The sequence below is a fragment of the Oncorhynchus keta genome, chromosome 15 (genome assembly GCF_023373465.1).
Source record: "Oncorhynchus keta strain PuntledgeMale-10-30-2019 chromosome 15, Oket_V2, whole genome shotgun sequence".
NCBI lineage: Eukaryota > Metazoa > Chordata > Actinopteri > Salmoniformes > Salmonidae > Oncorhynchus > Oncorhynchus keta.
Window position 1 is genome coordinate 23,906,625 of NC_068435.1, and position 15,665 is coordinate 23,922,289.

Here is a 15,665-nt window from a genome sequence, read left to right on the forward strand (position 1 = left end):
ACTATGCAGGACTAGACAGGATTACCTACTGTACACATATTGACCAGCTCAAATAGACAGAAGTGTGCTACATGGCAGACCAATCCGAACTCATCTCTGGGCATGTCAAACCCACTCATTATCATTACCAATCATGGCTAGCAGGAAGGTTGTTCACTTTTTCTGTGGCTGAACCAACTAGGGTCATAATTTAACCATTTTATTCGTATTTACAGATAATAATAATATATTACAGATGGCATTAAGTTTGTTATTAAGGCACATGAAAGTTCAAATGTTCCAGAAGGCATTTCTGTCAAGAAACATTCAAATGACTCTCCTGTGAAGTAGTGACACGCGACATACGCGCCACATATATGATATAATGACAACTTACACAGCCATAAATACAAGGACAGAAAAGTCATGTTTAATGTCACATGATTTTGTACAAATCCATCAAGACACCAACCATGATAAAGGGTTAAACATATGTTTTAAACCAACTCGTGAATTTTATTGAATGTAGCCATTATCGTCCCTTAAATCTTAATGTAATGACATTAACATTTTTTTGCAGATTATTGTCAATGACATCTGTAACAAGTTGTCCAGTGTAGGAAATCCTCACTGTTACGCTACTTTATAGAATGACCCACATGCATTTTGATGACAGTTAAAGATATTTGGGGGTGCTTTCAATAAGCCCCATCGTGGGACAGAAGAGGCTTTGGAGACGAAGACAGGATTTATCTCTCTGTTTGGATCATTCCTTGGCTGGGTGAAATACTTGATGTGCCAGCACTTCCCACCAATTTCAAGTTTTTCCTCGCCACATTATTTATCAACTAATCTCGCTAGAACTGCTGCAGCTCAACCTCGCATGCAGACTAAGCAGACTCTAACCAGCCGCACTGAGCCTTGGATGCTTTGCTCTCTGTCGCAAGTGGAGAGCCATGAAAAGACAAACACTCTGCCCCATTAAAAATGCTTAGTGTTGAGATCACTTCCTCCCTCTGTATTGTACATCATACATTTTTCAGCTTGGGTTAAGGTGTTTGAGTGTGTGTGTGTGTGTGTGCGTGTGCCTTTTATGATATTTTTTGCCCATTACTTATTTTGACACTCAACCATCTAAAAGAATGAAAGGGGCCATGTGCTCCTTTTCATGACAAATTGCTTCAGTTAGGCTTCAGACAAAAACAATGTCAGCAGAACAAGAATGTGCTGCAATTATGAGGAACTTATTCCTCCTTTTCAGTAGCCTGTCAACAACGCAGCATCTTATAACAATTTAATGCGAGAGGTGCTCTGATATTGCTAAGTCAGGTATTGTCAAAATGATGTTCAGGGAATTAAGGGAGCATGCCTGTGCTTTCAAAACTTCACTCAGTATGCACTTTCTATATCGTACAGTATCCAACAGATGGAGAGAAGCCCTCGCGCAGATAGACATTAGATAAAACATTGCAATGGGGAACACTACCAGCCTCCAATGTCAAACTACACTTGTTTTTCTTCTTCTGTTTTTTCTTTTTTACATTTAAGTCCCATTGAGACCAATGTCTCTTTTTCAAGGGAGCCCTGCATATTCACAATTTACAAATACAACATAATACAAATATACAATATTATAAACACACTCAAGAGAAACAATCACATTTTTCAGTAAAGTTGTTCCCAATCAATAACTTGAACTGCCTGAGAGGCACCAGTACATCTAGTTGTACATATTCACGGCATTAGCTAGCTGTTTGTTGATATTGAGTCAAATGGTTGTAGCCATTTTGGGAAAACTGTTTTTTTTAAATTATTTATTGATATTGTGCATTTTATAGCACACCTGTGTCCTGCTCCTCCCAATAGCTTTCAAATGCAGCTTGACGGAAATGAATAACAAATAACAATCAAATAGCCCACCTGATTCCATAAATTCAGTGTTGAAGTTGGTCCAGGATTCCTTGCTTTTGTGCAGATTTTCCTCCATGACTTTGATATCAGCCAAGGGGCAGTTACAATCAGGGAAGTTGGCAGAGCAGCGGCACCAGCAGTCATTGTTACGACACAAAAGCTCCCCCTCAGTGTTGCATGCCACGTAGCTGAGAGCAGCCTCCACAAAACGGTTCCGGAGGAATTCTGGAAGGACATCCTGTAAACCTGAGCACAGAGGAGAATATTATAGAATCTTGTCATTTATGCATTATTATATTTTAGTGACATCAAGTTATACATGTCACGTTTATCCCTCAAAGAGCCTCCATAGCGAGAGCTTAAGTCTAGAAATGAGATGGAAATTACTGTAATTGGGTTAGTTTAGCCACAGTAAGACAAGGGAACCTGGTTGCTAGTAATTGGGCATTAGAGATTATGGTAGAGACTGCAAAACAAAATCCAGAGTGTATGTGATCAAGGTTATGGAACTATGCACTTACGATACTACACTACTTAGGAAATAGGGTGCTATTTGAGACGCAACCAACATTTTGATGGAACAGTTCTATAAAACAATGCCACCCATCAGCCTCCCCTATGGATCTACACCTGCACAAATCTCCTACAATTGTTACAGATGCACCTAAAATAGGTGATATGTAACGTGGATAAAGACACCATCAAATCACAAGCCCATTATATTTTTGTAGTGTTTAAAATATGCATGATCAATACATATTCATATTATTGCAGAGAGTTCAATAATATGCATTCAATTGTGTGCTTTTTTTCTCTCAAAATGTTTTTGTTTAGTCAGTAGACGTAGGTGTTTGGAATCTAATGATCATGTTATCCTTTGACAAAGGCTCCCTGTCAGTTGCACCACTTTGGACATTTTTCAAGAGCGGGAGTCAATCTGTATGCCTTATTGTGAATATTTATGTGTGTTCCTTGGTATTTACTTTCTGGATTGTGGAGAGCAGACACAATTAGTCACAGTCTTCCATCCCTGCCTTGGCGGCTGTCAGGTTCTGTGAGCCAATAGGAGAGCTAGCTGGCAGAGATAGCTTTAATTTGGGAGACAGCTAAATAACAGACTGCTCCCCAGACCCTCCCTCCTTGCCTCTTTTTGGAGACAGTGCAACTAGTACTTTTCTTTGGAATTGCAAGCTTCAGTTGTCAAGAACAACACTTTCCCATATATCATTTATCTTCCTGTGCTAATGACTGATCTCTTGTGGGGACTTCAGACTTTTTTGCAAAATAAACTTCTACACGTTAGAAGAATATAATGAAACATGCACACACACACACACACACACACACACACACACACACACACACACACACACACACACACACACACACACACACACACACACACACACACACACACACACACACACACACACACACACACACACACACACACACACACACACACGCACCAAGGCACACACACTCTCTCTCTCTATTTCAAAAAAGAGCTCATATAATGTTACAGATTTCCAACCACCTCTCAGTAGTTACCGGGTCTCTGTCAGCAGGGAGCTTCCTTCAGGAGACGGCGGTATTAAGTGGGTTGACAATTTAAATGTCAAACCTGAAGAAGGCGCTAGAAATTGGAAAAAACTGTGTTTATAATTGGTGATGGCTGAAAGAAAATAATGCTCAGGGCTCATTCCTCTCCTCACACTACTTTGTGTTTGTTTCACCTTTGACTTGTGGTGACATTCCTGTCGTGGGTGTTCGAAGCAAATTAGCGTTCGCTGAAATGCTTGTCTGCAGACAACCCTACAGCCTGCTTTTAAAGAATTGGAAAATATAACATTTATTAGACCTCTGCCATTTAATATTATTATAGACCACATGGACTTTGAGTTGCAAATAATAGTAGATGTACTGAAATGGGATTAACTGTCCTTGTTTGTTTTCTAGTAACCCTACTACAATGTTTATCTACTTCAACTTCAGACGTAAGCCTATTTGAATAGGGTTATTATCCTTAAGGATTTTACTAGTGCTGTAAGACACCTTTCGGATTGTAGACCACCACAATTAGATTCATTGTATTATATCCAAATCAAATGTTATTTGTCACATGCGCCGAGTACAATAGGTGTAGACCTTACAGTGAAATGTTTACTTACAAGCCCTTAACCAACAATGCAGTTTTAAGAAAATACCAAAAAAGTAAGAGATAATAATACCAAATAATTAAAGAGCAGCAATAAATAACAACAGCAGAGCTATATACAGGTGGTAACGGTACAGAGTCTATGTGCGGGTGCGTCAGTGTCGAGGTAATATGTAATATGCACATGTAGGTAGAGTTATTAAAGTGACTATGCATCGATAATAAGAGAGTAGCAACAGCGTGGGGGGGGGGGCAATGCAAATAGTCTGGGTAGACATTTGATTAGATGTTCAGGAGTCTTATGGCTTGGGGGTAGAAGCTGTTTAGAAGCCTTTTGGACCTAGACTTGGTGCTCCGGTACCGCTTGTCGTGCGGTAGCAGAGAGAACAGTCTATGACTAGGGTGTCTGGAGTCTATGGCAATTTTTGGGGCCTTCCTCTGACACCGCCTGGTATAGAAGTCCTGGATGGCATGCAACTTGGCCCCGGTGATGTACTGGACCTTACGCATTGCAGTCGGAGGCAGAGCAGTTGCCATACCAGGCAGTGATGCAACCCGTCAGGATGCTCTCAATGGTGCAGCTGTAAAAGACTTTGAGGATCTGAGGACCCATGCCAAATCTTTTCAGTCTCCTGAGGGGGAATAGGTTTTGTCGTGCCCTCTTCACGAATGTCTTGGTGTGCTTGGACCATGTTAGTTTGTTGGTGATGTGGACACCAAAGAACTTGAATCTCTCAACCTGCTCCAATACAGCACCATCAATGAGAATGGAGGCGTGCTTTTCCTGTAATCCACAATCAGCTCCTTTCTCTTGATCACATTGAGAGGTTGTTGTTCTGGCACCACACGGTCAGTTCTCTGACCTCCTCTCTGACCTCCTCCCTATAGGCTGTCTCATCTTTGTCTGTAATCAGGCCTACCACTGTTGTGTCATCAGCAAACTTAATGATGATGTTGGAGTCTTGCCTGGCTGTGCAGTCATGAGTGAACAGGGAGTACAGGAGGGGACTGAGCACGCACCCCTGAAGGGCATCCGTGTTGAGGATCAGCATGGCGGATGTGTTGTTACCTACCCTTCCCACCTGGGGGTGGCCCGTCAGGAAGTCCAGGATCCAGTTGCAGAGGGAGGTGTTTAGTCCCAGGGTCCTTAGCTTAGTGATGGGCTTTGAGGACACTATGGTGTTGAACGCTGAGCTGTAGTCAATGAATAGCATTCTCACATAGGTGTTCCTTTAGTCCAGGTGTGAAAGGGCAGTCTGGGGTGCAATAGAGATTGCATCATCTGTGGTTATATTGACCAAAATCCAGTGTTTTTATGGTATTTTTAATTAGCTGAAAATAACTGGATTGTAAAAAAAAGTATTCATAATAGTTTCTCTTCATTATATTTTCTATCAATAGAACATTAAGCCACATATAACTTTATTGTGTGATATTCTACTACTCTCAGTCTCCACCTAACCCAAGCTTTACCCAGGTTTCCGTTTTGGCCTATCAGATGTTTGTAATGGCTGCTCAGTGAAATGACCTGTCCTGATTTGTAATAGACGCTTTCTAAAAAACTTTAATGAGCAAGCCTTCCTTTATGAACTGGCCTCTGTAAAATGGTATAGAATCAGCTTGATCCCCTCTGTCGAAAACGCTTGGGCCTTCTTTTTTTTTATATTTTCAGTGGTATTGTTAACAAACACACCCCCATAAAGAAAATTACAATTAAAAACAGGTTCAGCCCCTGGTTTGACCGTGATGTTGCAGAGTTACTCCACCTCAAGAATTGCATTTGGCTGACTGGCTCTCTCTCATTCAGGCAATTGATAAATAAGTGCACTCAGGCTATCCGAAAGGCCAAAGTTAGTTACTTTAAGGAGCATTCTCTCTCTGTGGGTCTAACCCCAAGAAGTTCTGTAAAACGGTTAAAGACCTGGAGAATAAACCCTCCTCCTCACAGCTGCCCATGTCCCTTAAAGTTTGATGATATGGTTGTTAATGACAAGAAGCACATTAAGTCAGGATTCCTATTTGACTCAGCCATGCCTCCTTGCCCGTCCAACATTTCTTCATCTTTCACCCCTTTTAATGCGACTATCCCCGATGCTTCTCCCTCATTTCCCCTGCCCCGCTACAAAGTTCCTCCCTGCAGGCAGTCACTGAGTCCAAGGTGCTAGAGGAGCTCCTGAAACCTGACCCCAAAAGAACATCTGGGACGGATGGTTTAGACCCTTTCTTCTTTTTAAGGTTGCTGCCGCTATCACCGCCAAGCTTATCTCCAACCGTTTTAACCTGTCTCTTCTTTCTGGGGAGGTTCCCATTGCTTGGAATGCAGCCATGGTTCATACTTTATTTTAAGGGAGAGATCAAGCTGATCCCAACTGTTATAGGCCTATTTTTATTTAGCCTTGTTTCTCAAAAGTGTTGGAAAAACTGGCTTTCTTGATTTTCAAAAAATGTAGAACTAAGAACAGATATAGCCCTTGGTTCACTCCAGACCTGACTGCCCTTGACCAGCACTAACACATCCTGTGGCAATAGTCCCTGCAATATGCAACTGTTCAGGGAAGTCAGGAACCAATACATGCAGTCAATCACCCGTAGCACGCGCTCCAGCAGGTATATCTCACCGCTCATCCCCAAAGCCAACACCTCTTTGGCCGCCTTTCCTTCCAGTTCTCTGCTGCCAGTGACTGGAACGAATTGCAAAAATCGCTGAAGCTGGAGACTTTTATTTCCCTCACTAAATTTAAACATGAGCTATCTGAGCAGCTATCTGATCGCTGCAGCTGTACATAGTCCATCTGTAAATAGCCCACCCAATCTACCTACCTCATCCCCATATTGTTTTTATTTACTTTTCTGCTCTTTTGCACACCAGGATCTCTACTTGCACATCATCATCTGCTAATTTATCACTCCAGTGTTAATCTGCTAAATTGTAATTACTTCGCTACTATGGCCTATTTATTGCCTACCTCCTCACGCCATTTGCACACACTGTGTATAGACTCTCTTTTTTTCTATTCTGTTATTGACTGTACGCTTGTTTATTCCATGTGTTGTTGTTTGTGCTGCACTGCTTTGCTTTATCTTGGCCAGGTCGCAGTTGTAAATGAGAACTTGTTCTCAACTAGCTTACCTGGTTAAATAAAGGTGAAATAAATAAAAATATATAAAAAACGCAAGCTGGTTTCTGCTCAGGTTATGGATGTGTCAATGCAAACTTAAAGGTCTGCAATGATTCTAAGCAATGTTGTGCTGCTATTTTTATTGACTTGGCCAACGCTTTTGACACGGTAGACCATTCCATTCTTGTGGGCCGGCTAAGGAATATTGGTGTCTCTGAGGGGTCTTTGGCCTCGTTTGCTAACTACCTCTCTCCAAGAGTGCAGTGTATAAAGTCAGAACATCTGCTTTCTCAGCCTCTGCCTGTCACCACGGGAGTACCCCAAGGCTCAATCCTAGGCCCTACGCTCTTCTCAATTTACATCAACAACATAGCTCAGGCAGTAGGAAGCTCTCTCATCCATTTATATGCAGATGATACAGTTTTCTACTCAGCTGGCCCCTCCCCGGATTTTGTGTTAAATGCTCTACAACAAAGCTTTCTTAAGTGTCGAACAAGCTTTCTCTACCCTTAACCTTGTTCTGAACACCTCCAAAACCAAGGTCACGTGTTTTGGTAAGAAGAATGCCCCTCTCCCCACAAGTGTTATTACTATCTCTGAGGGTTTAGTGCTTGAGGTAGTCACCTCATACAAGTACTTGGAGTATGGCTAGACAGTACACTGTCCTTCTCTCAGCACATATTAAAGCTGCAGGCTAAAGTTAAATCTAGACTTTGTTTCCTCTATCGTAATCGCTCCTCTTTCACTCCAGCTGCCAAACGAACCCTGATTCAGATGACCATCCTACCCATTCTAGAATACGGAGACAATTTATAATTTATAGGTCTGAGATATCTACCAGTCACATTATGTTAAAGGTCCCCAAAGCACACACATCCCTGGGTCGCTCGTCTTTTCAGTTCGCTGCAGCTAGCGACTGGAAAGAGCTGCAACAAACACTCAAACTGGACAGTTTTATCGCAATCTCTCCATTCAAAGACTCAATCATAGACACTCATATTGACAGTTGTGGCTGCTTTGCGTGATGTATTGCTGTCTCTACCTTCTTGCCCTTTGTGCTGTTGTCTGTGCCCAATAATGTTTGTGCCATGTTTTGTGCTGCTACTATGTTGTGTTGCTACCATGTTGTTGTCATGTTGTGTAGCTACCATGCTGTGTTGTCATGTCTTGCTGCCTTGCTATGTTGTTGTCTTAGGTCTGTCTTTATGTAGTGTTGTGTTGTCTCTCTTGTCGTGATGTGTGTTTCTTCCTATACTTATGTTATTTTTTAATCTCAACCCCTGTCCCCGCAGGAGGTCTTTTGCCTTTTCGTAGGCCGTCATTCTAAATAAGAATTTGTTCTTAACTGACTTGCCTAGTTAAATAAATGTTAAATAAATAAATAAAAACATGGTTCTTTAAACCATGCATTGTTGCTAGCTATCCCTGTGGTGTCCATGGGAATACCAGCTTGGATAGTGAGATGCTGTTCCTCCATCCTTGGACTGTGTCCTGGCCATCTGGGCCTCATTATGTCTGATCTTTGCCCAATCACCTATTGTCTAGCCTCTCCTTCTGGACCGGTGCAGCCATGATGGACCTGCTGGTTGGACTTGCTAGGAGCCAGGGCTCCTGAGGGCTTCTCCAGGTTATGGAAGCAGCATTCAAAGCCAGAATCCCAAATGGCACCCTATTCCCTATATAGTGCACTAACTTTGGGCTTCTGGGCAAAAGTAGTGCACCGTGTATGGAATATAGGGTACCATTTGGGACTTCACCAAATATTTTATTTTACTGTGTTAAAGCACTAGTCCATAGTAGATGGATGAATCCATAACCAAAAAAATCCCAAACACAAGGATTTAAAAAACCTTGCTTCACAAATATGATTTATGATCTGAGATTTGATCATGCAGGAGTCTGAATGAATTTCTTGAATAGTCTTGAGGAGTGAATAACGAGAGTCCACTGATTTGAAGCACTGCTCTACACCTATCTAAATCATAGGGCATTGGTTGGATAGATCAGAGCTGGAAAGAACCGTGAATAACACAAGGGGATATACAAAGCCTTTGCCTGGAGAGTGTACTGTTTGCAGTAAAGGTTATCCACCTAAATAATCACTTACATCCCGTTGAAGAGTTATGATCATTTGAAACTTAAATCATTTTCTCTTCCTGGCAAAAAAAAAGTATTTTTGTGGATTCCAAGTCATTTGTCTTACAGCATAAACACACTGTACCATAAAATGAGACGAAGTGCAAGGAACATACTGAGTATATTATTAAACACATAAAAATATAATGAACAGAAAGGGCGTTCAAGTCAATGATGGCATAATGGGTGGGCTGGCAGCCATTTTGAGTGCACTCATGCCAGGAAGTAAAAGCTAGGATAAAAATATACAGGTTAAGATAAGAGGATTCTAATATCCCATAAGTCTTTGGGACCAGCTTCCATATTCGTAATGACTGGGAGTGAATGGTAGCAGCAGAAAAAGTTCACCATCGAAGTGAAAAATAAACAAAATCGTAGTGAATTTTAGATAACTACTCAGCGAACACATGCTGTAGCGTAACTGCTTTACTGTCATTCTATTCATTTATTTGAGATGTTTTGAACATAATCTACATTGTTTTCAATGCTAATCCTGTATAATCAGCAACGGTGCTGATCCCATGAATTTCTTCATTTTTTTCCCAACACTTCCTCATGGAATTATTAAGTTGTCTTAACCTTCCCATCTTCAACCTAGAGTAAAAGTAGTGGAGGGGAGTCGACTCAAAAATAATCGATTAATCGACTCCTTGCCCGTCAACTCCCGGTGTCAACTCATTATTTCTGGGTGTCAAGCTTCGATTCCGCTAGGAATCAACTCCTAAGATCCAGTATTTTTGCAACAGAGGAAACTATTTGCCGTAGTCTACTTCGAGAACACAAACGATCGTATCTCTCACAGTAAAGAAAGCGCGAGCTAGCGAGGGAGAAAGAGATGGGATGGGATGTGCATTGCCAGGAAGTTATGCAGGCAAGCAGACAGTTAGTCAGACTGTACGAGCATCTGTAATCAAAAGATGTAGGCTATAGGATATCTAAATGCTGTATTTTTCCATTTCTTGGCTTGCGATGTCTAATGGAAGTTCACTAGCCTAAAGTAGGGGCTACCAATGAGTAGGCTGAGCTTTTTCTACATGCAACAGACCGAAGACCAAACACATACTAGAATCTTTCATAGCAAAGAGAAAGAGGAGCAGGCGAGCCAGTGAGGGCAACCGCTATGCTTGGTAATCTGTATCTAGTAATATCTTGTCTAGCAATGCCTCGTAAATTCCCGAAAAGTATATTAAAGTATATATTAGGCTATCAATTAGTATGGTTAAGCTATTCTTCATAGTGCCAGTGAATTGAAGTTGAACATCGCCGAATGCACAAATTTAATTAGGCCGAAATGTGCAATAAAAGGTATTGTATGTGCCTATATGTTATTTTATGAAAACCTGGCTGACTGTTGTTGTCCTAGGTCAGGGCATTCCAACCCTGTTCTTGGAGAGTTACCTTCTCATAGGTTTTTGCTCCAACCCCAGTTGTAACTAACCTGATTCAGTTCATTAACCAGCCAATGGAGGCTGCTGATTCAGACACGGTAGATTAGGGTTGGAATGAAAACCTACAGGATGGTAGCTATCCACGAACAGGGCTGGAGAGCCTTGTCCTCGGCAATAGATCGCAAAGCATCCCCGCTAAACTTTTTGGAAATGGCAAGTTCACTTTCTCATCCATAAACACAGTCAAGTGCAAATACGGTTCAGCAGCTCAAATCAGCAGGATGTTGGGGCATTATTATTAGGAAGGATGTCAACAATGGATCATTAAAATAATGATTATAATCACACTTCATGAATGTTTATATTAAAGGTAGACCTATACATTTGGCAGCCAAGCACGAGTTATCAGTGTATGTAGCTAGCCTATTATCGTCTAAACATGACATTGAGATATCTTCACACCTACAATTAAAACCTCCATAAGAGTCAATTAAATTTGAAAAAAATGTGGAATTACAGGGGCAGTTTTGAAAAACAAATCCTGTGTGAATCATCCCCTGGAATAATGCACATGCTTGGATAATAATTACAAAACCAACATCTCTAATAATTCCTGTCCGAATAGGGCTACAACATGGCAAAGGATAGGCTTATAGCACTAAATAGGCTGCACACAGCAGAAATATCTGAAATATTCTAGTACCTACACATCACCTTCTAAATTCAAACAAAAATGACTTTTATAGGCTAAATTGGTGAGAAAATGGGCAGCATCATGCTCATGTCTGTCCTCTAGAACGCAAATGTAGTCTTTCTAGTAGGACTCTGCAATAATGAGGCGGTGTCTACGTGTGTGCGCCTCCATTTCAGCATGTTTTGGGAATCGACCACAGGAATCGAAGTCAACTCCACAAATTCTGGAGTTGTGCACCATTAAGGGCAAGTAAAATGTTCAAAGTGAGGTGTTCTCTCATTTGTGTCTGGAAGTAACTAGCAAGCTATGCAAAGTTAGCCTGTTAGCTTGGGTCCTTGACGCCCGTTGAGAGGTCAGAACGCAACTCCTCGGCCAGAGCGTCCAGTGTGCGCTCTGAACTCTACGAGAGTGAAACACTCTGAATTTACGAAAGGACAATCTGATAACGCTCTGAATAACACTCTGGCACTGCATGAGCCACATCATTTAGCATCATTTGAATGAACATTCTACATTACCATGGCAATCCAGCATCAGTTAATAGAACATTCCAAAATACCATGGGAATTACTGCATCTTATAAAACTGGTTGTTTGGATCCTGGATGCTGGTAGCAGGGAGTTAGAGAACCACAATTCCCGCATTCCACGGGTAATGCCTGTATCAGTTCCATTAGATTTTTCAATGCAAATCCACTGTCCCATAGCCCAGCCAGTCAATTTATAAACTTCATGGACAAAAGTGTCTAGACAATTATTTCCCCATTCTATTAGCCTAGCATTTGGTTTGGTACAGCAGGGTTATTATAAGCCTCGCTGTGTGCCTTTCCGACCTGCACAACAATTGCAGGTGTTGATCTCCTCCGTGCTCTGCATATGAACGTGAATGATAGCTTCTCTGATCCAGGTGAATTCATTTATCAGGATCCTTATAATGTATATATCCAAATAATTGGCAATAGAAACAAAGGTAAAACAAATGATGTGATGTGAACAAATTGATGTGTTTGCGTGTTAGCTGTAGTTGGCTAACTACCTAGCAAAAGAGAAGTAATGTTAGCCTAGCTATCCTCCATAACTATCTTATTGACCCGACAATCAGCTAGCTGGTTGTTGCCTGCCTATTTATAAATATTTTTTTTAAGTTCTTGTCTATCTTGTAATAATTGAACCTCTGTTAGCTAGCTACATGCCAATGATTTGTTGGCATGTAGTTCATTCTATTAATGCGGAATTAATAGAATGAACAACTGGGTCAAAAACATAAGAATATAATTAACGACCAGCCTCATTGGTTAGCAACTTCAGAACCTCAGAACTAACAACTGACTTTTGCCCGGACTATATTGTCTAGTGGAAGGATGTATAAAAACTAATTTACTCATTTTTGTAAAATGTTGTTAATCTTTTTTGTTATATATATGTTGGCAACCGTTTTATAAAAGCAATAAGGCCCTGGAACCCATGGATTATCATGTGATAACTTCCTCCTGAGGGCTGTTTCCCAGCCCAAGGCTTTGCCTCGGGCCAAAGAACAGCTCTTACCAGTCAAATTGCCAGGGTTAGAGCTTCCAATACAGTTTTATTCATTCTATTTATATGATTATACACAAATATAGTAGAACACAGTCCAACCATTTTGAGAAAGGAGTAAAATAGCTTACCTTTTAGATGTATTTTATTTTCAGGACTGTGTACCAAGACAGAGCTAACAGAATCAAGGCTGTCATAGTTACTGCATCCAAGTGGCCCAGTCCTAGTTTCTGTTACCTAGGAAACAAGGAGATATTTAATGCCTTATTACTGGTGAATCATGCACCTGTTTGTTCCTGTTTCTGGCAGTAAAGTAAACAGTACGGGTGGTTTCTAACCATACCAAAAAACTTCTGCACTCATCTGAGACGATAGTCAGAGAACCAATCATCTTTACTATTTTTCAGATGTCACATCTGTCAAAAAATGCTATCTTGCCAAAAGCCAGGAGAAATCTGAAAAAAAGAAAACATGCCCCTGCAACTCCTGTCATTCAAATATTAATGATTTATTAATAATATACAGTAGTACGGAGCTCAAAAATCGAAAAGGCAAGATCCTGTACATATAAGACTTTACAAAAAAAAGTTTCCGAAAGGGTTCTTCAGCTCTACCCATAGGAGAACCCTTTTGGTTCCAGGTAGAACCCTTTTGGGTTTCATATAGAACCCCCTGTGGAAAGAGTTCTACATGGAACCCAAAAGTAATTATTTAAAGGGTTCTCCTATGGGGACAGCCGATGAACCCTTTTAGGTTCTAGATAGCATATTTTTTTCTAAGAGTGCAGTTAGTTATTGGATGAGAAGAATGTACAAGAACACGATAGTGAAAGATGTTGGTTTCTGAGTATAGGCTAATGATGGGAGAACTAGCAATAATACTAACGATATGCCTCTGGCTGAGCAATTTTGACCAGTAAATTATGTCTTACAAATGATGTGATGTCACTTTGTCCTCATAAAATCTCACCCATCAATATAAACCTCCCTTGCAAATCTCCTTCCAAATCTCCCTTGCAGTTATGTAGGAGTAAGATTGTATTTATTGTCAAAGAAATGCTGCCAGTAAGCTACAATAGACTCAATTAATATGGCATTTTACAAATTATTCATTGTAAAATATTGTTTTTCAATTGACCCCTGTCAAACAATACCAAGTCAGTGCAACAATACATGCTATGCATTGTGAACTATACTGCATTCGTCTTACTGTTGTGTCTGTGAAGGTGTCTGTGAATATGTTTCAACTACAGTTGTGTCAGTTGAATCTCTTTCAACTATAAGACTGCAATATATTCTGACTAAATTGAAGTACTTCATGGTCACCCTGCATTACCATAAGACAATATATTTAATTCCTCCTCCAGAGGTTTCATTGCAACCACAAAGCCTAAAGGCACGTACACAGACAGGTCAAGCACATCCCACTCTCTCCTGGATGATTAGCTGAGTTGACAGAGCATTGAGGAGAAGGTGGCTCACATACTAGAGATGATAATTTTGCAAAAATGTAACCAGCAGCTTCTCGTCTTGAAGCACTGCAGGGTTGAAGTCTTCTTAATGTGAGTGTTAAACTGCCTATCCTTTCAAATAGTTTTAAACACTGATTCCCGGTGCTTCATAATGTTATTTAGACGGTTCTGCTGTCTGCCAGTTAGCTTGGATACATATAACTAGTACAGCCCATTGTGAAACTTTCTGACAAAGTTTGATGATGGTACCAGTACTCTGTAAAATGGTAATGGATGCTCTATAGACTTTGACAAATAATCTTACATTCCAAACAGAGCTATTGAAGTAGATTGAGTTAAATGCAGTTTAAAGTAGATCAAGCTGGAGCATACATTATAGGACTGTTACTGGGATCATGTCATATTGCTATCATTATCGTTATATTTTGCTCTCGGTGTAGTCTAAGCTCAAACATACTTGCAATATCCTGAGGACAATGGAGTGTCATAACAAATAATGGCAGTGTACTGTATGTGGTCATGACAGTGAAGTGTACCATAGGTCAAATGGGACATTTGTCCTCTAGAGGCAACCAGAGAACAACAGAGATCATATGGTATATTTATTTTATTTTATTTCACCTTTATTTAACCAGGTAGGCTAGTTGAGAACGATATAGCTGTGCTGGTAAATACCCAGAAAGTATTTAATCTAAAATACTCTAACATATACTGTAACCCATTTGTCAATTTAAGGTACAATATGAATGAGTAGCTTACCAGGATGTTGTCTAAATAAGGGAAAGTATGATCATTAAAAGCACAAAATACCCCACTTGAATCTAATAGGCAAATTGGAAAATCCCCAGTTGCAATGCATTACGGTACAGACTGTATGGCACTTTCTCCTTGATGTAAAATAACATCTGAAAAGCCTTTTAAGAGCCACAGCACAACATGTTGGAAAGCACTTGTCTAAAATCACGATCAAGTCCGAAATGTTCAGAATAAGTTATTTTATCCGAGATGAAAAGTTGAAAAATCTTAGACGTTATTTGAATAAACGTTGAATGCCAACCCTGTCCACCCACTTGCCTCCTGTCATCATGATACATCAGTACTCGATGCATGCAGATGAGAATACTGCCTTTTAAAGTGTGTGTGTGTGTGTGTGTGTGTGTGTGTGTGTGTGTGTGTGTGTGTGTGTGTGTGTGTGTGTGTGTGTGTGTGTGTGTGTGTGTGTGTGTGTGTGTGTGTGTGTGTGTGTGTGTGTGTGTGTGTGTGTGTGTGTGTGTGTG

General features: G+C 40.6%; 1 protein-coding gene across 1 annotated transcript in view; it reads right to left on the bottom strand.

Annotated features, from left to right (window-relative positions):
- Positions 1-15,665, bottom strand: part of LOC118394639 (BMP/retinoic acid-inducible neural-specific protein 3) — a 121,893-nt gene that overhangs the window by 46,131 nt on the left and 60,097 nt on the right. Inside the window, exons 5-6 of the mRNA XM_035788060.2 lie at positions 13,049-13,154; positions 1,900-2,136 (exon numbers count right to left, since the gene is read on the bottom strand). Of these exons, the coding sequence (XP_035643953.1) occupies positions 1,900-2,136; positions 13,049-13,154 (343 nt within the window). The remainder of the gene's footprint in view (positions 1-1,899; positions 2,137-13,048; positions 13,155-15,665) is intronic.